We start from the raw sequence: 22833 nt of genomic DNA, 5'->3' as shown, positions 1-22833 counted from the left end.
ATACAGTGGCAAGTCCTCAGTTTCTGAGTCAAAGTGTCAGTTGCTCAGTTGTGTCCGGCTCTTTGCGAACCCATGGACTGTAGCCCGCCAGGCTCCTCTGTCCATGGGATTCTCCAGGCAAGAGTACTGGAGTGGGTTGCCATTTCCTTCTCCAGGGGATCTTCCCGACCCAGGAATCAAACCTGGGTCTCCTGCATTACAGGCATATTCTTTACTGTCTAAGCCACAGGGAAGGTTTCCTCACGTAGGAAATGAAACAGAAGGGTAACCATCCTCCAGAAAAAGGACCTAACATTTGTTGAACACCTACTAGATGTAAGAATCCTGAGGTAGGTAGTGGTAACTCTAAGAGATGGTAGAGCAAAAGGGTAGAACAGAGAAAGCAGAAGCCCAGGCCGGCAGGAAAGAAGAGCCAACATAAAACAAGCCAGTTTTCTATACAGAACTCAAAAGCATTCAAGATCTAATCACCAACTGCCTCAGAAGGTCGGTGTTAGGGGAGGATTACAGACAGGAAGACGGACAGAGTGTATGTATAAGGAACAATGTCGGATCCCAACTCCCGCCGCCAAGCATGCCTCTGCCCACCTGGCAGGAAACTGGAGATGTACTGTCTAGATTCTGAACACACTGAGGGAGACCCTTTGCCCTCAGGAAGAGCTGAGGGTAAAGCAAGAGTAAGAATGAAGAAAGACAGGGATTCCCCACTCCCTCCCCTGCCACAGGCTGGGATCTAGGAAACGCTAGGATTCCTCTCTGGAGAAACTTTCCAGCCCAAAAGAAAAGACCCTGAGACACTGGCATCTGGCAACTTCTTGACAAACTAGCCAGGCCCATGCCTGATCATGGAGAGGTCCACAGGCTGGCAAACCCACCAAGCTATACAGGAAGGCCAATCAGCTTTTCAGTGACTCACCCTTAAGTAAGAAAATAGAGCCAAAGATCACCGAAAATCAGAAGATGGGCTTGAAAGACAGAGCTGAAACAAAACACTTGAAGAAGAGAGAGATGGTGTAGGAAATAGAAGAAAGCTTCGAAAGCTTTAATAGCCACAGAGAAGACACCATACTTACTCAAAAAAACAAGAACCATTGACAATAAAGAACTCCTGGAAATTCACAAAAGCTTCAATAGAGTTGGTAGACAAAGGGATAAAAAATAAGAGAAAATGGGAGTTCCCTGGTGGTCCAGTGGTTAGGACTCAGTGTTTTCACTGCCACAGCCTGGGTTCCATCCCTGGTCAAGGAACTAAGATCCCGTAAGCTACATGGCACAACCAAAATAAAGGTGGGATGGGGCGGGGAGGAATTGGAGAAGGTGCCCAGATGGGATGGGGCGGGGAGGAATTGGAGAAGGTGCCCAGATGGGATGGGGCGGGGAGGAATTGGAGAAGGTGCCCAGAAGATCTAACACCTGGCCAGCAGGAGTTCAAAATGAGAGAAAAGGAACTTCCCTGGCAGTTCAGTGGTTAAGATGCCAATGTAGGGGGCATTAGTTGGGGAACTAAAATCCCACATGCCACACAGCATGGCCCTCTCACCCCTCAAAAAAAAAAAAGAGAGACGAGAAAACAGAGATGAGTAACAAAGAAAAAACAGAAAGAACTTCTCTGAATTGAAGGACATGAGTTTTCAGATTGAAAAGTGTCTACTGCATGTATTGTAATGAAAGAAAAAAGGTCACACTAGTCACACGGTTTTGAAACTTCCGAAAATGAAAAAAAGATTCTAAAACCCTCTTGAGAGAAGGAAAACCTATGACCACCACAATAGATCATATACAGAGAGGAGTCAGAAGGGCATCAAGCAGGCTTGCAAACAGCTGCATTGGAAGCTAAGAAAACAGCCCTACCTCTGACATTCTGAGGCCCCATCAAACTACTCACCAAGTGTGAGAGTGAATAATGACATCTGCAAGCAAATTCTTATGAAATTTTCCTCTACATACCTTCTCTCAGAAATCTACGAAAGGATACACTCCATCAAAATGAGTAATCAGAAAAGGGGAGACTTGAGATGTGGCAACAGGGGTTTCAACACAGGGAAGAGGTACAAGGAATTCACAGGATGATATCAGAGGCATGCCCAAAGGTGGCAGGCAGCATCTCGAGTCCTAGAGAGAAGCAGACCAGAGCAAGACAGGAAGATGAAGCACTGAAGGGATCTGACCCTTCTGAGAGGGAATTTTATGAGGAGTCTGAAAAGGGATAACTCAGTAATTACATAGAAAACCAAGCAAAAGTAATAACAAGGCAACTATTAAATCTAGGAAAGAACAAAATGTTAAGAAATAATGTAATCACAGTACACTGCCTGCCTTGGCTTGAACAATACTTACACAGTCAAAATAATGTAACATTGACATTAGCTAGAACATGGAAGCAATCCAGATGCCCATTGACAGATGAATGGATAAAGTTGTGGTACAGATACACAATGGAATATTACTCAGCCATAAGAAGGAACGCACCTGAGTCAGTTCTGATGAGGTGGATGAACCTAGAGTGAAGTGAGTCAGAAAGAGCAAGATAAATATCGTATTCTAACACACATACATGGAAGCTAGAAAAATGGTACTGAAGAATTTATTTACAGGTCAGCAATGGAGAAACAGACATAAAGAATAGACTTATGGACATGGGGAGAGGGGAGGGGAGGGTGAGAAGTATGGAGAGAGTAATGTGGAAACTTACATTACTATATGTAAAATAGATAGCCAACAGGAATGTGCTATATGGCTCAGGAAACCAAAACAGGGGCTCTGTACCAACCTAGAGGGCTGGGATGGGGAGGGAGATGGGAGGGAGGTTCAAAAGGGAGAGGATGTATGTATACCTGTGGCTGATTCATGTTGAGGTTTGACAGAAAACAACAGAATTCTGTAAAGCAATTATCCTTCAATAAAAAAATAAATTAAAAAAAAAAACAGAACTAATAAAAAAAAAATGTAAAAATGTAACATTGAAACTAACTTGGCCCCAAACATATTGTGGGGATGGAGTGGGGGGAGGGGATGGAATGACGTATGTAAGAGGGCTAAATCCACAGCTCCCATGGTAGGAAATTAATAACCAATTTCTATAATCAATCATCAAGAAATTGCTATATAAATTATTACTTAGAAATATGAAGGTAAATACAGAAAAGAGTTGAAAGTATCCATCTTTGGGGAACAAGGAATTTTGACTAGGAAGACAGGTGCAAGGAATTGCTAGTTTTCTTGACGGCCTATGTTAATTTGATAAAACATAAAATATTTCCTACATTAAATAAGGTACAGTTTTAGAAATCTGAGAAACTCAGTCTGTGTCCCAGTTTTCTCGTCTATAACATGAGACTAACACAATCATCTCTTGTGGCTGAGGTGATGATTAAATCACAGCTTGTGAAGAGCAGCTGTCTGTATGCATCCCTCCCCAGCGACATAAAAATTCAGGCTGGAGGACCTTGTCTTCTGCTACACTCACAGCACCTGAAGCCCGGTATCACTGTGGAAAGCAGCACAGGCCTCTTCCTCTTTACCTGGCAGGAAGTTTTCAAATTTTCAGTAGTATCTGGGTGAGGCTGTATCAAGGACTCTGCCGGCTGTTTCCTGAGCAGCTCTTTCTAGATGCTGGGCCATACCTGGGATGCTGGTTCCGTCTGCCTTGCCTTCGCAGCCCCTAGTCCATGTGGTCTGATCGCATCTCCAGTCACAGTGCCACTCAGCCTGAAACTCCAGATGCCAACTAGTGCCCACCTTCGGAGCCCAGCTCCAAGGCAGCACTTGCTCTCTTGGCTCACAGTGACCAGGCCCTCTTTGCTATACACACCAACCTCTGACTCTGACCACTGCTCCTCTGTCTCATATGGTCCCTGGGAACATAAAACTAGGCCTTCAGATACTAACAAGTTCCTGAGAGCTTCGAGAAAAAAACAGTCTTCTGCACTCTCACGTGGGGAAGATACCTGGGCTTTTGAGGCCTACTCTAACTTTTCCATTCTTACTTGTTCAGTCGAATGGCATACTCCTTCAGAGCAAACACGTTGTCAGCAAAGACGATAATCTTGTCATTCCTCCTTTCATGAAACTTGATCAGAAACTGGCAAGCTCTGAATTTGTTGGGATTCATGGTGTACAGCAAGATGCGTTTCTTGGTTTTGATTGCCACATACTCCCGGTAAAACTCAGGAGACATTGGGCACCAAACCTGTGAAACGGTAAGAATTAGGGGTCAGTATGCAAGCTTAAGTACCACACAATTGAAAACTTTGGCAAATCAGCTTTAAAACAAACCAAGACAAAACCAATGGCATGTGAATTACATCTCAAAACTATTGTAAACACACACATTACAAAACAAAACCTGAAACCCAATGCCGAACCAAGACCCTCTTACACGTTAATAGCAATGATTTTAAAATGTATTGACAGCAGAGGTGGACTTGCTCTGTCCACCTTTGGACAAGAGAACCGCACACACACTTGCCAGCTCTATGTGTTGGGCTAGCCTAGCAATGACATCCCAGTAATGATACAAGGGAACTCTTGAGGGTGGGGGAAATGCTCTAAAACTGGATTGGAGGACACAGCTGCACAACTCTTTACATTTACTAAAATCACAAAAATTATAAATCAACAGCATTTACTTACAATAGGTGAATGTTATGGAACATAAACTAGACATTAATAAAGCTGTTAAAATAAGCAACTTAGCAACCCCAATGTCTGTCAACATCGCTAAGTCACGACTAACTCCTTTGCGACCTCATGGACTGTAGCTATCAGGCTCCTCTGTCCGTGGGATTTCCCAGGCAAGGATGCTGGAGCGGGTTGCCATTTCCTCCTCCAGGGGATGTTCCCCACCCAGGGATTAAACCCACATCACCTACACTGGCAGACGGATTCTTTACCACTGAGCCAACAGGGAAGCCCCTGTTAACATTAGAAAAGACTATTTTTACTGCTGTGTAATATTCCATTAGCTATCAAACTGTGGTATATTTGTCCAGTGGAATATTACAGGGCAATTCAAAGTAATGAACTATAGCTACAAGAATAATCAAAAATAATGCATTATGCAAGGAATAAAAATATTAAGCAAAAATCAGAAACCATGCAAGAACATTTATATATATAGATAGATAGATAGATAGATAGATCTCTCTCTCTCTCTCCTGATTCTTTCTGCATATACATAAAGATTTTAAAGGGGCTTCCCAGGTAGCACAGTGGTAAAGAATCTGCCTGCCAATGCAGGAGATGTGGGTTCAATCCCTGAATTGAATAGATCCCCTGGAAAAGGAAACAGCAACCCACTCCAGTATTCTTGCCTGGAAAATCTCAAGAACGGAGGAGCCTGGCGGGCTACAGTCCATGGGGTCAAAAAGAGTGAGATATGATTTAGCAACTAAACAAAGATTTTTAAAAAGCAAAGTTAAACAACAAATGTTTAGGGAATTGCACATATGAAGTAAAATAACAAAGAAAAGCAAGAAAATGACAAACCTAAGCTCCAAGACAGCAGCAAAGGGAGAGGAGATGCAACCAGACAGGAACAGGCACCTCAAAGACTCCAGCAGCGCTGTGCATAACTTGGGTGCTCTTTATGAAGACGTACCCAGAGGGTAAGCAAGCGTCTCGATAGAGCAAGGCCACCTGCACAGCTCCCTCATGCTCACCTTCACCCAGGAGGCCCATCTCTGCCCTTCCAGGACACAGCCACCCTACTCTAGCCACTAAGTGACGGTCATTTTAAAGTGCCAGAAAGGCCTTCTGTTGCTATTCCTTTGAACGTGTATTTTTAACACATACCTGTGCAGGTATTCATCACAGAACAATCCTGGGAAAATGTGTTCTTAGAAATTGAATGTTGGTTACATGTGCTGTCTGTGGGCGTCGAAACCAACAGACTCTGGCACTGGGGGTGGCTGGTGGCTGTTCCCACGGAACCAAGAATCCCTCTGGGGTGAAGGCCGGCAGGAGCACCCTGATGTGCTCACTCCCAGAAGGGAGGATGAGGAGCCCAGCCAACCTGGATTGGCCTCCTGATTCGACCGCTTCCTGTGTGCCCCTGGACAAGCGACTGTCTCACACATCTGGGATGGCAGGAGGTCACCCACCCTACAGGAGGGCTGAGGCTACCACAAAGGCAGCAGAACCCTTGCTCAGGTCCTGACCCGCATATCTGCCTGTGAGGAATTGACCCGACCCAGTTCCCCTCCGCAGGGCAGTGCCTGCCCTCAGGGACCATTAGGAAGAGGCCAGCTACCTCAGCACACTGGACTTTGGCGATGTAGCCACTGTTCTGGAGCTCCATCCAGTTGGCTTCATAGAGCTTCGGCCCAATCAAAAAGTTTAAGTCGACGATTTTGTCATCTTCCCGGACGAGGGTTGCGGTCAAACCCAGCTTGCAGTGCGCCTGCACAATGGTGAGCACCCGTCGGAACATCTTGGCTGGGGAAACAATTGGCACATTCACACCATCACTTTTTAAATGCTCTAAGTACCAAAGACAGCTTTGACCTAAGACTGGTCCAGGACACCACATGGCTAAGCCCTGGGTCACAGGATCACAGAAACCTGGCTCTAGTCATGAATGACTAGGTGAGAAAGCTTCAACTCCACTTTCAGACCTGCTCCAAAGAGGGGTGAAAGGGAGAAGAGGAGGCAGTGACTCAGAGGAAGCCCCAGGCCAGGGAGCCCCGGCGCTCCCCTCACACAGCTAAGCTATCAGGCAGAGCATAAACAGCAATTGGAACCATGATCCAGGATATTAAAATGTCACTGAGCTCTGACTCACACAAGGAATTTGTTCACCCTGAAGCTTGCTGACCAGAATGAATGCTTCAAACACAGCCTCCAACTAAATTGCTACAAAGCAACTTCAAAGTTATTTATAGAAAATGTTTCTTTTTATCAATTTCCAATCCATCAGACCAAATACCCACCTTCTCTGTAAGGGTTTTTTTTCTTTTAGTTTATAGTTTTTGATTCCCAGGTGGCACCAGTGGTAAAGAGCCTGCCTGCCAATGCAGCAGATCTACGATTCCCAGATTCTAACCTGGGGTCAGGAAGATCCCCCGGAGGAGTAAATGGCAACCCACTCCAATATTCTTGCTTGGAGAATTCCGTGGATAGAGGAGCCTGGTGGGCTACAATGGGGTCACAAGAGTCAGACATGACTCAATGACTTAGTACACTGCACACTGAACTTTTCCTGAGGGTGGGTGAGTGAGCTTACCCTGCTTTATAAATGTTAACACAGCGGCAGACTGCCACCAGCACGACCAGGTCACAAGCCGCTCCACGACCCCAAAAGCTCCCCTATGCTCTGCCTTGTCACACCCCCATCCTGCCCCAGCAACCACTGATCTGTTCTCTGTCACTACAGGTTCATATTTTCAAGAATGTCCTACTGAAGGCATCACGCACTCTGCAGCCTCTTGGGACTGGCTGACTTCACTCAGCAAGATGCCTCTGGGCTTCCTTTCCACGGTTGAGGAGTATCCTATCGAATGACGTGCCAGCTTGTCCATCCAGCCCCTCGCTGACACGCATGTCCATGGTCCCTATAGGTTTTGGAGATTACAACCAGGGCTGTTATAAACATGACAAGGTTTTGTGTGAACCTAAGTTTTCATTTCTCCACAGCAGATGCCCATGGTGGGACTGCTGGCTCATATGGTGATGACAGCACTCTTATGGAAAAAGTGAGGAACTGAAGAGCCTTTTGATGAAAGTGAAAGAGGAGACGGAAAAAGCTGGCTTAAAGCTCAACATTCAGAAAACTAAGATCACGACATCCGGTCCCATCACTTCACGGCAAACAGATGGAGAAACAGTGGAAACAGTGGCTGACTTTATCTTTCTGGGCTCCAAAATCACTGCAGATGGTGATTACATCCATGAAATTAAAAGAGGCTTATTCCTTGGAAGGAAATTTATGACCAACCTATTTGGAGAAGGCAATGGCACCCCACTCCGGTACTTCTGCCTAGAGAATCCCATGGGCGGAGGAGCCTGGTAGGCTGCAGTCCATGGGGTGGCTAAGAGTCAGACACGACTGAGCAACTTCACTTTCAGTTTTCACTTTCCTGCCTTGGAGAAGGAAATGGCAACCCACTCCAGTGTTCTTGCCTGGAGAATCCCAGGGACAGGGGAGCCTGGTGGGCTGCCATCTCTGGGGTTGTACTGAGTCGGACACGACTAAAGCGACTTAGCAGCAGCAGCAGCAGACAGCATATTAAAAAGCAGAGACATTACTTTGTCAACAAAGGTCCATCTAATCAAGGCTATGGTTTTTCCAGTAGTCATGTATGGATGTGAGAGTTGGACTATGAAGAAAGCCGAGTGCCAAAGAACTGATGCTTTTCAACTGTGGTGTTGGAGAAGACTCTTGAGAGTCCCTTGGACTGCAAGGAGATCTAACCAGCCCATTCTGAAGGAGATCAGCCCTGGGTGTTCTTTGGAAGGAATGATGCTAAAGCTGAAACTCCAATACTTTGGAATACTCATGCGAAGAGTTGACTCATTGGAAAAGACTCTGATGTTGGGAAAGATTGAGGGCAGAAGGAGAAGGGGACGACAGAGGATGAGATGGCTGGATGGCATCACCGACTTGATGCACATGAGTTTGGGTGGACTCCAGGACGACTCTGGGACTTGGTGATGGACAGGGAGGCCTGGCGTGCTGCGGTTCATGGAGTCGCAAAGAGTCGGACATGACTAAGCGACTGAACTGAATAGCTGTGTCTCTTGGATGAAGTCTATTCATGTCTTTTGCCTGTTTTCTAACATTTTCTGCCATTGCATGACTGTCTAAAGGCAATAAAATTAACATGTCTAAAACCTATTCCTTGGAAGGAAAGTTATGACCAACCTAGATAGCATATTCAAAAGCAGAGACATTACTTTTCCAACAAAGGTCCATCTAGTCAAGGCTATGGTTTTTCCAGTGGTCATGTATGGATGTGAGAGTTGGACTGCGAAGAAAGCTGAGCGCTGAAGAATTGATGCTTTTGAACTGTGGTGTTGGAGAAGACTCTTGAGAGTCCCTTGGACTGCAAGGAGATCCAACCAGTCCATTCTAAAGGAGATCAGTCCTGGGTGTTCTTTGCAAGGACTGAGGCTAAAACTGAGACTCCAATACTTTGGCCACCTCATGCGAAGAGCTGACTCATTGGAAAAGACTCTGATGCTGGGAGGGACTGGGGGCAGGAGGAGAAGGGGATGACAGAGGATGAGATGGCTGGATGGCATCACCAACTTGATGGATGTGAGTCTGAGTGAACTCCAGGAGTTGGTGATGGACAGGGAGGCCTGGCATGCTGTGATTCATGGGGTCACAAAGAGTCGGACACGACTGAGCAACTGAACTGAACTGAAAGCCTACGCCCAATCTTCTCTCTCCAAACCTGCTCCTACTAGAGCCTTCTCCACCTAATATCCACTCCTCTCTTCTGATGGCTCAAGCCAAAATCTGATAGTCACCCTTGATTTCTCTTTCAGAACCACACCTAACCTGTGCAGTTCATCTTCAAAGCATAACCAGAATCAGCTTACCTTCATTCTTACTGGTTCCAAGCCTTGTGCTGGGATTCCACCAACTAACATATCTAGATGCTCTCCACCCTTGCTTCCTGCAGTGTCTTCCCAGCACAGCAGCCGAGGTGAAATTTTTAGAATGTTAAGTCAGATCTTGTCACCCTTGGCTCAAATGTCTCAAAAGGCATCTCACCCAGAGTACAAGCTGAAGGTCTACCTTCAGGCCCTGCAGGATTGGCCCCAACGCCTCTCTGAACTCAGTTTTGACTGCTCTCCCCCTCGATGCCCTCCGCAGCCACAGAACTACACTGCGGTCAGACCATGCAGGCACTACTTCCCCATCTCAGGACTGTGTCCTTCTGACCGAGAGACCCTCATCCCTACTTGGCTTGCTGTGAACATCTCATCTCTACTTGGCTTGCTGTGAACATCTCCAGGCATCTTCAGACATCCAGAGGGGTTGGAGGAGTTCTCGTTACAGAGAAAACAAAAAGATGGAAAGGCCATATTCACAATATTTTGAAAACACTATGTGAAAATGCCTCTGATTTCGTTTAATTCAGAGTCATCTCTAATTTCCTGGAGAAGGCAATGGCTACCCACTCCAGGACTCTCGCCTGGAAAATCCCATGGATGGAGGAGCCTGGTAGGCTGCAGTCCAGGGGGGCGTCGCACAGAGTTGGACACGACTGCAGCGACTTAGCAGCAGCAGCAGCTCTAAATTCCACTTCTCAACTGATCAGAACTGTTAATTTGTTTTATCAAGAAAGGTTTGCCTGGTCTGCTACTCAGTAATAAAGGGAACACATCATCAGCACATGTCACAATGTGGATACATCATTATGTGAAGTGAAGGAAGTGAGACATAAGAAAACATATATGATTCTGTTAATATATTTCCAGAAAAGGCATGTATCCAGAAACAGAAAACAATTCAGTGATTTCCTGGGGCTAAGATGAAAAGCAGTGATAGTGAGTATGAGAAAGATGTTCTAAAACTGGATCATGGTGATGGCTGTATGAACGCCTTACTAAATTCAAGATTACTAAAAATCTTGAATCATATACTTAAAATGGGTGGATTTATGGCTCATAAATTATATCAATATGGCTATCAAAAGCCATATTGTGATATGGCTGCCTGCAATACTTGGACAAGTACGACTTCTATAACATAATAAGGATCAATACTTCAGTCTTCAAACAAAACAAACATTACAAGAACTATTTTGTGCTCCTAGTATAGTTTTTGTGGGACTGTAAAAAAAAGCACGGGGAGGGGTTAAGGACAAGTGGATAAGTTGAGGTGCAAAAACAGAGAAGGGAAAAAGTATCCCTTTCTAAATGACTACTTTGGGCCAGTGTAAGGAGACTGTCCGTGTGGACGCCCACCCACCACTAACCCCCACTCCACACATGCTCATTACTTCACTGAAAGCTTCAGCAAGAAAGTCTCTCTAGCAAGACGGATGTATTACACAGCAGCCCCTCTCTAACCCAAGAACTGGAAATTACTCTGTCCATACGATGAGCAGCATCCCAGCTCTCAGCCTGCTTACCTGGTATGGTGTGTACTTCATCCAGGATCATGAGGCCCCATTCCTGAGTTTTGAGCCACTCCATCACCCGCTCAGCCTCCCAGGACCTTTTGGTGGTGTGGCCCAGCATCGAGTAGGTGCTGATGGCAATGGAGCAGCCTATGGGCTTGTCCTTGGCATCGGAGGTAAAGCGGCAGATCTGGCTGTCGTCGATGGTGGACCACATCTTGAACTGGGCTTTCCACTGCTCCACAGACACGGCTGAGTTGCCCAGCACCAGACAGCGCTTCCTGACGGTACACGCGGCTGTCACGCCAACCAGGGACTTCCCAGCACCTACAAGACACCAAGGGCAACCCCCCAAGCCGGGCTGAAATGAGGGACAGGGACAGACAAAAAGGCTCGCCGGCACACCAATCTGGCCCAAATTATTCATAATGATCCTCACAGCTGACACTGTTGAGGCATTTTTTCTGCTCCAAACCTGTTTCCTTCTTTACAGAAAAGGAGGCATGCCCACTTCACACACAGATGTGAAAACTGAGAGACAAGTGCCAGACCCCGTTAGAGCGCCATATATGCACCTTGTTTAAATCTTAAAAAGCAACATTTGTCAAAACAAACTATGAATAAGAGACACCTCTACTATTGCCGTTTTAAAGATGGGAAAACTAAATCTAAGGTGCAACTTGCCCACGACCCTGGGACAGCAGTGCTGCTAGGGTACAGCGCACCCAACACGCAGACCACCTTCGGGGGGCTGAGCAAAAGGTGGCTACTAAGACCACACAATCAACTGGGCTGAGCACTCAGGAACGTGGTAGTGTGAACACCGCTACTGGCAAAGACACAGGAAGGGGAAACTCCAGGGGTTTCTGAGCTCACCACCATCCACCATGAGAAGATTAGGATTAAAACTCAAGCTGTTCCTTTAAAAAGCAATTCTTCCTTAACCAGGGATGTGCTTCAAAGTAACCCATGGGGCTTAAAAAAAAAATGAAGGTGCAGGCCCCTTCCTGAGAGAGTTCACCTTCTACAGTCTGGGGCAGGGCTCCAGCTGAGTCTACTATGACTTCTGGGCTAGAACCTAGGCTAGACCAGACACGACTCAGGACAGATGCAGAGAGAGCAGCCCACCCGTCTCCTTCACTCAGTCACTCACCACAAGGAAGGACAATGACCCCGGAGCGTGCGCGCCCGTTCCCAAACATCTTCCGCAAACTCTTCTCCTGATAAGGTCTGAGGACAGCTGTGGGCTTCAGGTCAATGTTGATATCAGGGTTGACAGAATCATTCCGAAAGTCGTATTCTGCCAACAGAGGATACTCCAGGTGGATGCAACGTTTCTGGAGTTCTTCAATCATTTCCTGGAAAGTGAGCATGAAGGTTTCATAATCTTGTTAACTCCAAAGCGTGCTCAGAAGCAACACATATCCTAAGACACCTAACAATAAAAAAACAAGTTTACCTAGACTTCTTGCAATTTCAGATCTTGCCTGATAACAATTGGGTTAAAGCATAGAAAAGGACCCCAAACTAAGGTAATGAACAAAATTAAATCCAATCAGCTACCAAAATGCCCTGCAGACACCATTTCTCACTGACCCACCAGCAGGAAGAATGGGACACTCAGATATAACTTCATCAGGAAGAATGATGCCACAGTACATTGGAGATAGACAGGGGTTCCTTCTTCTCACACAAACTATGGGCAGTCCAGGCGGGGCCAGACCAGCGAAGCAACCAGGAGGGGTTATGTTCACTAACCTGCTTGACTTCAAAAGACACTGTCTGTGTCTCTTCTTCTTCCTCCTCATCCTTGTCCATTTGCTCATAAAAATCAAACAGGTCTGTGGGGATGTCAGATTTACCCTGTGGATCTGTCACTCGGGAAGTAGAGGGCCCACCGCTACCTTCAACACTCTTAGCAATCTGAAAGAGAAAGGCAGGATCTGGACTTGCACAAAACATTTAACCCTACTGCTACCAAGCAACAGTCAAAGCTGCAAGAAAGCTGCAGGACTACTAGGCTGCAAATGCTGGACTAAAAGCACCTGAGGGCTAAAATCCTGGATGTGTCCAACCCCTGAGGGTGACCTAGGAGCCCACATACAGCAGATTTGCTTGTGAAAGTCTCGGTGATGAGCTCGGTGGCCTCCCCCTCAGAGTTCCTCAGGCGGCACTCCCGGATCACAGGGTCCTGGAGAAGATGCTGGATGACATCAGGATGAGAACTTTCAACGAAGTATCTATAAAAGGGGAGGAAACAGAAGCCTACTGACCAGGACAGAATTTGCAGAAGAGTCCATTTAGCATTCTTAAGATGGTCTGGAGAGAGTGGCCTCCGGCTTCTCTTCACATCCACCCTTCCCCATCCCTTTGCCAAAGCTGAGTGAGGAGCTACTGGTCATGATATAACACAGAAGGGTTGTTGGCAAAGCCCCACTTTGAAGACAAACTAGCAGGGATCTGAACCCCAGCTACACTGCTAGGAGAACACAGTGGTCAGGGAATGAGCAGTTTTGGCCACACAGCTTCACTCATTCCCCTTAGCCCCTGCCCCTTACTCTGGGGAGTAGTTGTTAGTGCAGAGCACATTCCACAAACGTTAGCTTCCCGCCGCTGATACGCAGAGGGTGAAAACGCCTCGGTGGGCCTTTCACGGAACCCCTTACCTGTTGTGCTTCAGGACCAGCTTGACTTTCCCATAGCTGACGGTACACAACTGCAAGGAGTGAGAACACCAGACAGGCAAAATCAGCCACACGCAGCACACTCAGAACATTACTGGACGCATTTTACTACCTATCAGCCAAGTGGAGGGTTCATTTTACTTTAGGAAAATCCAATGTGCCATCCTGAAGGGGTAGATCTGTCTAAATACAGCTTTTTCTACTAGCTTCTACTTTTTTTTTTAAGCTTTATTTTTACCTTATTTTCAATTAAAAATAACTACTTTACAATATTGTGTTGGTTTCTGCCATACAACAAGATGAATCAGCCATAGGTATACATATGTTTAAATATTTCTACCAATAAGGATGACTAGAAATTAATGAACTAAGTATTTAACTCAAGCTACAGGTTAAAAAAACACCACTACCCACAAAAACCCAAAAGAAACAGAAGGACAAAAATTAAAGATAAAAGTGTAAAAATGATTTTGAGGAAAAAAAAAACAAACAGACAGTAAAACTACTTCAAGTAAAATAAATCCAATAGAAATAATTTTTTTTTTCATTGAAAATAGCAGGAATTCCCTGGTGGTCCAGTGGTTAGAACCAGAGGCTCTCAGTGCAGAGGGCCCAGGGTTAAAGTCCTGGTCAGGGAACTAAGATCCCACATGCCCATGATGCAGGGGTGGGGTGGGGAAGTGAAAATAGATTATTAAATCAGTAGCTGATCTAGTCAAGAAAAGATAAGAATAAAATACAAAACCACTACAGAGTGGTGAGTGGAGATAAACTGTTCACTGCACACCTTTTGGTGCCTTTGCGTGCATGCTGAGTCCATTTCAGTCATGTCTGACTCTTTGTGTAGCCTCTACTTTTTAAGAGCAAAACCTCCCTCTTGTCTGGCTAATTCTGATGCACATACCTTAACCTATAAAATGCTGCTTTAAATCTTTCTGTTATTTTCCCTTTCTCTTTATTCTTCACTTCGAGAAGCCCCATCCTAATCCAGAGACTCATCCCACTGTACCAGTGCTACCCCCAACACAAAGCCGGCAGAATATGTGTTCAGTAAGTGTGTGCTGCAAAAATTAAACACAAAGCCTCCAGCCTCCTTGCCAACATTCCCATTTCTTCAACTAGATGTAAGATTCTTAATGGTAGAAAATCCTCCCAAGTCCCCAACAATCTTTAGGATGGAATGAGCAGAGAAAATGTGGTGGCCACAAAATTTGCAACTCAGATCTCGGGCTGCTGCCTGCCTCCACTACTGGCCTCTAAATCCACCCCTGCACTAACCAACACCCACATTCCCGCAGGCAGCTCCCAGCCAAGACTGAGAAGAGCCAGGGAACTGAAGCAGGCTCATTTTATAAGATGCAAGTCCTTCTCCCAAGGTACCCTTGCACATCACAAGAAAATAACTCTCTTCAGGGCTCCCACCAGCTTCTCTGAGACTGGCTTCATTTCTGTGCTGGACTGGATGCCTGTGGCACTCATCTTCTGCCACTGCAGACCTGGAGTCTGCATCCAACTGCCTACTGATCAGCAGAAGACAATGAAAGCTACCGTCCATCTCTTCTGAATGGTATTCACCATCTAAGAACCCAAGCATGTTCAAGTGCTCGTCACAGAGAACTCTTTCCTCTTCCACGTATGAAGTCCTTTTTGACTCTGCCTGATGGAAGTTGTTGACTAGTGGTCTCCTGTCTCTCAGACTTAAGTGAAGTTTATCATCTGTACTAGTCTGTTCATGTTACCATACATTACACCCTGGACCGAGTTGTTTAACAAACAGAAACTTATTTCTAGAAGTCCAGGATCACGAGGCCAGGAATTTCTTTTCCAGTGAAGGTTCTCTTCCTGGTTTGCAGAGGGCTACCTTCTCAGTCTGTGCTCACATTACCTCGTCCTTGTACAAATGCGGAGAAAGAGCATACAAGCCTTCTGGTATCCTTTCCTATAAGGACACTAATCCTATTGGCCCTACCCTTTTAACCACATTTAACTTTAATTATCTCCTTACTCCAGATGCAATCATATTACAGTTTAGGTAGGTCCTCAAGACATGAATTCTGGAGGAGGCACAATTCAGTCTGTAACAGCCGCACTTTGGGCTGTATTCCCAAATAACCCGGGCCAGAATGGGCCTGAATATCCACTGTGTTAGTACCCACTGGCTAAGAGCAGCTCATGGGAAGTGTAGCCTCAACAAAACACAATACTGGATCCAGAAGAGCAGCAGCCAGGGTGATTGGTTATTCTGCTCCCCACACTGAATCTGAATGGCATTTTCTTGACTGCCACAGGCTAATGATGTACAGCACTTGTCCCTATCCATTAAGAAGGAGGGCAAAAGAGCCAGCCTTAGCCCCCACTTGCCTTAATAAACTGAATGATTCCGTCTGGGACTCCTGTCTTGCTGAGCTTCCTGAGATACTCGGTGATGTCACTGGTTTGCAGCCCGACGCTGACAGCTGCATACAGGGAGTAGGCAGTCAGTTTGTACTCATGCACGTGGGTTGGTCGGCACACTGGTTCTGCAATAGCCACCAGGAAGTCTTGAGCATATTTGTAAACTGGAGAGAAGGCTTCTAAAAAGATGTGGCCATCAGGAGCCTGAGAAACACCAAATGGACACAACAGTCAAGGAAATTAATGAGATGATTAGACTCTTTCCCACATCATTATCTAGAAAGGATAAGCTGCCCAGAAAACCAACACCAGGGATACTTCTGTAAGCACATCTTCAGTCAACTGTAGGGCCTGCTACTACTTTAATCAGATACAAGGAGTAGAGAGAATAGAAGACAAAGTTTCCAGAGTCAGTAGCTGCTTCCCACTAGTCTTCACAGGAAAAGCCAACGACCTTACTGGCTATCTGTCTGGCTAGATGACCAATGAATGGAGAACATTAATTACTTCAAGTTGAGCAAAAAAGCTGCCTAGCAAATGTCTCATTAATTTTTCCAAGAGGAATTAAAACGTTACACAATACATGCCGCTACTCCATAGATGAAAGTAATTTCCAATCACGCGGCAGAACTGGAGAGAGAATGAGAGTAAAAGCAGGGGTTAGTGAGGAAGGAAGCCCAAGACCTGCCAGCACATGAGAGCGAACACGCTCATTCTATCTCCGCTGTTTCAGTCCGTGACTGTGCAAGCTCGCTCTCAGTGGGCTCCGAAGCGCACGATCCTGCATTTCTGTTTGGGACCCACCAACTCTTGGCCGCTGGCTGTGGGCGTGCTTACCACCCAGAGGGGTCTGGAGGTGTGGTCGTCCTTCAGCGGCATCTGCAGCCTGTAGTCCTTGGCTCCATACTCATCCACTTTGGTGCCGGACTCATCCACCTGCTTTCCGGCCGCGGAGGGAACAGCTTCCTGGGTGTCGTTCCCAGGGGCGTCGTCTTCCTCGTCTTCCTCATCCTCGTAGTGCCGCTTCTTGGACTTCTTCTTCTCTGCAGATATTAACAAGGACACACAACGTGAGCCCTGCAGGAGCCTTGAGCTCCCCCCGCACTGAATAGTCGCAGGTCGGGGGAACCAGACTTCCCCAGCGCCAACCACCCCTAGCCCGGAGCTACTGTGCACCTCGGGAGTCCTCTCCCTCACGCTGCCCACCTAGCCCGGTTGCAGGGCTCTCCGGAGGTCGGGGTCGACCCCAGTCCAGCGGCCAGTCCTGACAGCATGCGCCGGCCGCGAGCGACTCTGGGGTCGACCGCCTCTGAGAAGGCCTAAGCAGCAACCACACAGGATGAGGGGGCCGGCGGGTGCAAGCAACCCCGAAACACGCCCCCGCCACATCTCACCGCGGTCGGCGCGGTCTCTCTTGCCCATGACTGCGCCCGCTGCCGCCTACCACCGCCCCTAGCCTACCGCGGCGGCAGCTCTCGGAGGAACTTCCGGTTCACACCGGAAGCTCTTCCGGGCACCGCCCAGGAAGTCCTGCCGCCGGGCGTTCGGTCGCTGTGAGTGTAGCTGAGCCTGGCAGCTGTGCAATGCGCTGGCTGTTTCCCGGTGCAGGCGCTTTCTCGACACTTTTTCTCCTAGTCAGTGAAACATGTTTTGGACATGGAACTCAGGACAGTGAGCTGAGAAAAGGTCTTGGCCTTCTGTAACAGAAAAATGTGGGCAGTAAACAAATGTGTTGAGCGTGTAAGGAGAAATAAAAGAGAATGAGTTTGTGCTATTCTGAATGGATGGTGCTAGAATCTCTCTCTGAAGCGGTGCTAATTGAGTGAGTGATCATGCAAGTGGACAATGTCCTATGTAAATACCAGAAAGGTACAGTGTGGACCTAGGGGCCCACTCAGGTTTGGCATTTAAGAGGAGCACCATGGCTGGGAGGGGTGGGGGACAGGAGACAGTATAGTGCGTGAAGAGAACTGATTCTCAAAATGGGATCCCCTGGCTCATCGACATCATATAGGAACTAGTTAAAATCAGTTATAAAGGCACAAAACAGATGAATCATAAAATTCTGCAGGCCATGGCAACAATCTTGCCCTCCAGATGTGATGTTCAACTTGGAGAACACCTAATATAGAGCCTTGTAGGTCACTGCAAAAACTTTGGATTTTATTATAGGGAGCTACTGGGGAATTTTTGAGCAGAGAAATGACAGTCTGATTTAAAGGGTCACTCTGCACTAGCTGCATTGTTGAAGATGGATTTTACAAAGTCAAGGGCAGCTACTGCAGTGCTCCAGTTGAGAAGTCACTGGCTTTATCCAGGTGATAAGGGTAAAGTTGATGCACAGTGGTTCCATTCTGAATATATGTTAAAGACAGCACAGGATTTGCTGACTAGCTCTGGAAGGTGAGTGAGAGGAGTAAAGGAAAATTGCAAGGTTGTTGACCTGAGCAACTGTAAAAATGATGTACCTCAGGGAAGGTACAGATTTTTTTTTTTTTTTTTAAATAAGGGTGACTGAGCAGCACCCAGCCTGGTACCAGCCTGCTGCTGTCCAGCGCTGGGCACCCCTACCAGTGGGGGACCATGGTCTCTACTGAGAAAGCTCTGTGGAGGTATGCTACTGCCAAGTCACGTAGTGTACTACTTCATCCTGTACTACGCCATTGGACGCGACCATACCATCCTTCCAGAAACTATGGGTCCCTGCCGGGCTGCACCTTTTCCCAGACCTTGGAAAAACCCAAAGGAACCAATCTGTGGGATCAGCCCCCAGACGTCTCAGCACTGTCCTTTCCCAAAGGCTCCCAAACTGCTTCCTCCCACCTCAAAAGGTACAGATTTGAAGAGTGGTTCTGGACATGTTGAATGTGAGTGGCTATACTAGCCTGCTTGAGTGCCATAACGAAACACCACAGACTATATGACTCCAACAGTGAAACTTATTTTGTCACAATTCTGGAGGCTGGAAGTCCAAGGTTAGGATCCTGCTCTCTTCCTGGCTTGAAGAGGGCCACCTTCTTGCTATGTCCTCACACAGGGACTGAGGGAAGGGAAAACTCTGGTGTCTTGTCTTCACATAAGGGCACCAGTTTTCTCAGATTAGGGCCTTAACCATATGACCTCATTTAACTTTTATCACCTCCTCACAGGCTCTGTCTTCAAATACAGTCACGTTGGGAGTTAAATCTTCAGTGTACAAAATCAGGGGACGATGCAATTCATACAAGCAGCCTATTACATAAATAAACGAAATGTCAAGCTGACAGTTGGGTGGAAGTCTGAAGTTCAGGGACCTAAAATATGTTTGAGAACTGCCATCACATATCTATGATATTGAAGCTATAGGACTGATTAAAGTTACCCAGGGAACAAATGTAGGTAAAGAAAACGTCTGGGAACAGTTTACAGTGAAGAGGCTGGAAAATGGTGAATTCTTCAAAACCAGATGAATGAAGAACAGCCAGTGAGATAGGAAAATCAGGAATCCTGGAAATCCTTTTATTCATCTCATTTCAGGGTCAAGGAAGTGATCTGCTGTTAGATGCTGCTGATCAGCTGAGCAAATTGAAGACAGACTCAGCCACAAAATCTGCAATGTAGAAGATCAGTTCTCAGATAAATGACCTTCAGTAAACTGAAGCTTTGTTGTTCCCTGCTCTAATGAATTTCACTTTTTAAGAAATGGATGAAACACCACTAAAACTTTCTTTGGCAGGTTTACATTTTCCCTCTGATTAATCATTTCCATGTGAAAAAAGGGAAAAGTATAGTGAAGGCTATTTAAATCATACCTAACACAACCCTAGCCATCTATATTTTGGCTTTTTTCCCCCAGGCTTTTTTCCTGTGAGTAGATGTTTTTTTAACATCAAGATGTTGCTTGGACATAGAATTTTTTTTATCTTTAAAAAAAAAAATCTTAACATAAGCTTTCAGTTCAGTCACTCAGTCATGTTTGACTCTTTGTGACCCCATGGAGCGCAGCATACCAGGCCTCCCTGTCCATCACCAACTCCCAGAGTTTACTCAAACTCATGTCCATTGAGTCGGTGATGCCATCCAACCATCTCATCCTCTGTCCTCCCCTTCTCCTCCTGCCCTCAATCTTTCCCAGCATCAGGGTCTTTTCCAATGAGTCAGCTCTTCGCATGAGGTGGCCAAAGTTGGGAGTTTCAGCTTCAACATCAGTCCTTCCGATGAACACCCAGGACTGATCTCCTTTAGGATTGACTAGTTTGATCTTGGAGAAGGAAATGGCAACCAACTCCAGTACTCTTGCTGGAAAATCCCATGGACAGAGGAGCCTGGTAGGCTACAGTCCATGGGGTCGTGAAGAGTCAGTTGGACACGACTGAGCAACTTCACTTTCACTTTTCACTTTTATGCACTGGAGAAGGAAATGGCAACCCACTCCAGTATTCTTACCTGGAGAATCCCAGGGACAGAGGAGCCTGGTGGGCTGCGGTCTATGGGGTCACACAGAGTTGGACACGACTAAAGTGACTTAGCAGCAGCAGCAGCAGTTTGATCTACCTACAGTCCAAGGGACTCTCAGGAGTCTTCTCCAACACCACAGTTCAAAAGCATCAATTCTTCAGTGCTCAGCCTTCTTTATGGTCCAACTCTCACAACCATACATGACTACTAGAAAAACATTCAAAAATGAATGTTTAATGACTATTTACTGAAGTTTCAATAGTTAGGCCACCTGATGAGAAGAGCTGACTCATTGGAAAAGACCCTGATGCTGGGAAAGATTGAAGGCAGGACCAGAAGGGAATGAAAGAGGATGAGATGGTTGGAAGGCATCACCGACTGGATGGACCTGAGTTTGAGCAAACTCTGGGAGATAGTGAAGGACAAGAAAGCCCAGCCTGCTGCAGTTCATCAGGTCAAAAAGAGTTGGACATGACTTGGCAACTGAAAAACAACAGTCATAATTTATTTAGTCAAACCCTAATTTGGGGGCATTGGAATAGTTAGTTCCAGGTTCAGTTCAGTTCAGTTGCTCAGTCGTGTCTGACTCTTTGCGACACCATGAATCACAGCACGCCAGGCCTCACTGTCCATCACCAACTCCCGGAGTTCACTCAAACTCATGTCCATCAAGTCGGTGATGCCATCCAGCCATCTCATCCTCTGTTGTCCCCTTCTCCTCCTGCCCCCAATCCCTCCCAGAATCAGGGTCTTTTCCAATGAGTCAAGTCTTCCCATCAGGTGGCCAAAGTATTGGAGTTTCAGCTTTAGCATCATTCCTTCCAAAGAAATCCCAGGGCTGATCTCCTTCAGAATGGACTGGTTGGATCTCCTTGCAGTCCAAGGGACTCTCAAGTCTTCTCCAACACCACAGTTCAAAAGCATCGATTCTTCGGCACTCAGCTTTCTTCACAGTCCAACTCTCACATCCATATGTGACCATTGGAAAAACCATAGCCTTGACTAGACGGACCTTTGTTAGCAAAGTAATTTATCTCTGCTTTTCAATATGCTATCTAGGTTGGTCATAACTTTCCTTCCAAGGAGTAAGCGTCTTTTAATTTCATGGCTGCAGTCACTGTCTGCAGTGATTTTGGAGCCCCCCAAAAATCAAGTTTGACCCTGTTTCCACTGTTTCCCCATTTATTTCCCATGAAGTGATGGGACCAGATGCCATGATCTTCATTTTCTGAATGTTGAGCTTTAAGCCAACTTTTTCACTCTCCTCTTTCACTTTCAGCAAGACGCTTTTTAGTTCCTCTTCACTTTCTGCCATAAGGGTGGAGTCATCTGCATATCTGAGGTTATTGATATTTCTTCTGGCAACCTTGATTCCAGCTTGTGCTTCATCCAGCCCAGCGTTTCTCATGATGTACTCTGCATATAAGTTAAATAAGCAGGGTGACAATATACAGCCTTGACATACTCCTTTTCCTATTTGGAAACAGTCTATTGTTCCATGACCAGTTCTAACTTACCCTATTGTAAATAGCTCTATAGAGTATTGTCAGATATTAATCTTTAACCGCATCTTGAACTTAAGACAAATTTTGGTAAACAGAAATAATGGCTTGGGAGTTCCCTGGTGGTCCAGTGGTTACGACTCTGCACTTCCACTGTGGAGAGCCTGGGTTTGATCCCTGGTTGGGGAACCAAGATCCCTCAAGCCATGTGGAGCAGCCAAAGAAAAACAAAAAATGATCTTGAATATACAGCATTTACGCTGTAACTGCCAAACCCGGTTAATTTTCCTGAGGATGAGTTGGATGGCATCACCAACCGGACGGACATGAATCTGAGCAAGCTCTGGGAGCTGCTGATGGACAGGGAAGCCTGGTGTTTTGCAGTCTGTGGGGGCCGCAGAGTCAGACATGACTGAGCGACTGAACTGACTGAACGGAAGTTTAGTAACATGTATGGACTTAGAGTTGATGTTAGAATAAGACTTTGGGGGAAGTTGGGATGGTGTGAAAGTTGGGATGAGGTCAAAGTATTTGGTACCCGGGAAAAATATGAATTTTCAGGAGCCATAGGGCAGACTGCAGTATGTTTGTGTTTCCCACAAAAAGATATTTTGAAATCCTAACCTCCCGTACCTCAGAATGTGACCTTATTTGGAAATACCGTCTTTAGAGGTAATCAAGTTAAAACGAGGTCATTACAGTGGGCCCTGATACTGCATGACTGGTGTCCTTATTTAAAAAAAA

At 46.2% G+C, this 22833-nt stretch overlaps 1 protein-coding gene across 1 annotated transcript in view; it reads right to left on the bottom strand.

The window, feature by feature from the left end:
• ERCC3 (ERCC excision repair 3, TFIIH core complex helicase subunit) overlaps positions 1 to 17697 on the bottom strand; it is a 30047-nt gene extending 12350 nt beyond the window's left edge. Inside the window, exons 1-10 of the mRNA XM_055571907.1 lie at positions 17545 to 17697; positions 16988 to 17193; positions 16118 to 16354; positions 13739 to 13788; positions 13177 to 13312; positions 12831 to 12995; positions 12226 to 12430; positions 11085 to 11399; positions 6251 to 6435; positions 3987 to 4189 (exon numbers count right to left, since the gene is read on the bottom strand). Coding sequence (XP_055427882.1) covers positions 3987 to 4189; positions 6251 to 6435; positions 11085 to 11399; positions 12226 to 12430; positions 12831 to 12995; positions 13177 to 13312; positions 13739 to 13788; positions 16118 to 16354; positions 16988 to 17193; positions 17545 to 17572 — 1730 coding nt within the window. The 5' untranslated portion in view covers positions 17573 to 17697. The remainder of the gene's footprint in view (positions 1 to 3986; positions 4190 to 6250; positions 6436 to 11084; positions 11400 to 12225; positions 12431 to 12830; positions 12996 to 13176; positions 13313 to 13738; positions 13789 to 16117; positions 16355 to 16987; positions 17194 to 17544) is intronic.
• Between the last annotated feature and the right edge of the window lie 5136 nt (positions 17698 to 22833).

This window comes from Bubalus kerabau, chromosome 3 (genome assembly GCF_029407905.1).
Source record: "Bubalus kerabau isolate K-KA32 ecotype Philippines breed swamp buffalo chromosome 3, PCC_UOA_SB_1v2, whole genome shotgun sequence".
Lineage (NCBI taxonomy): Eukaryota > Metazoa > Chordata > Mammalia > Artiodactyla > Bovidae > Bubalus > Bubalus kerabau.
The sequence above is the reverse complement of the archived record's forward strand: the minus strand, read 5'-3'. Positions and strand labels throughout refer to the sequence as shown.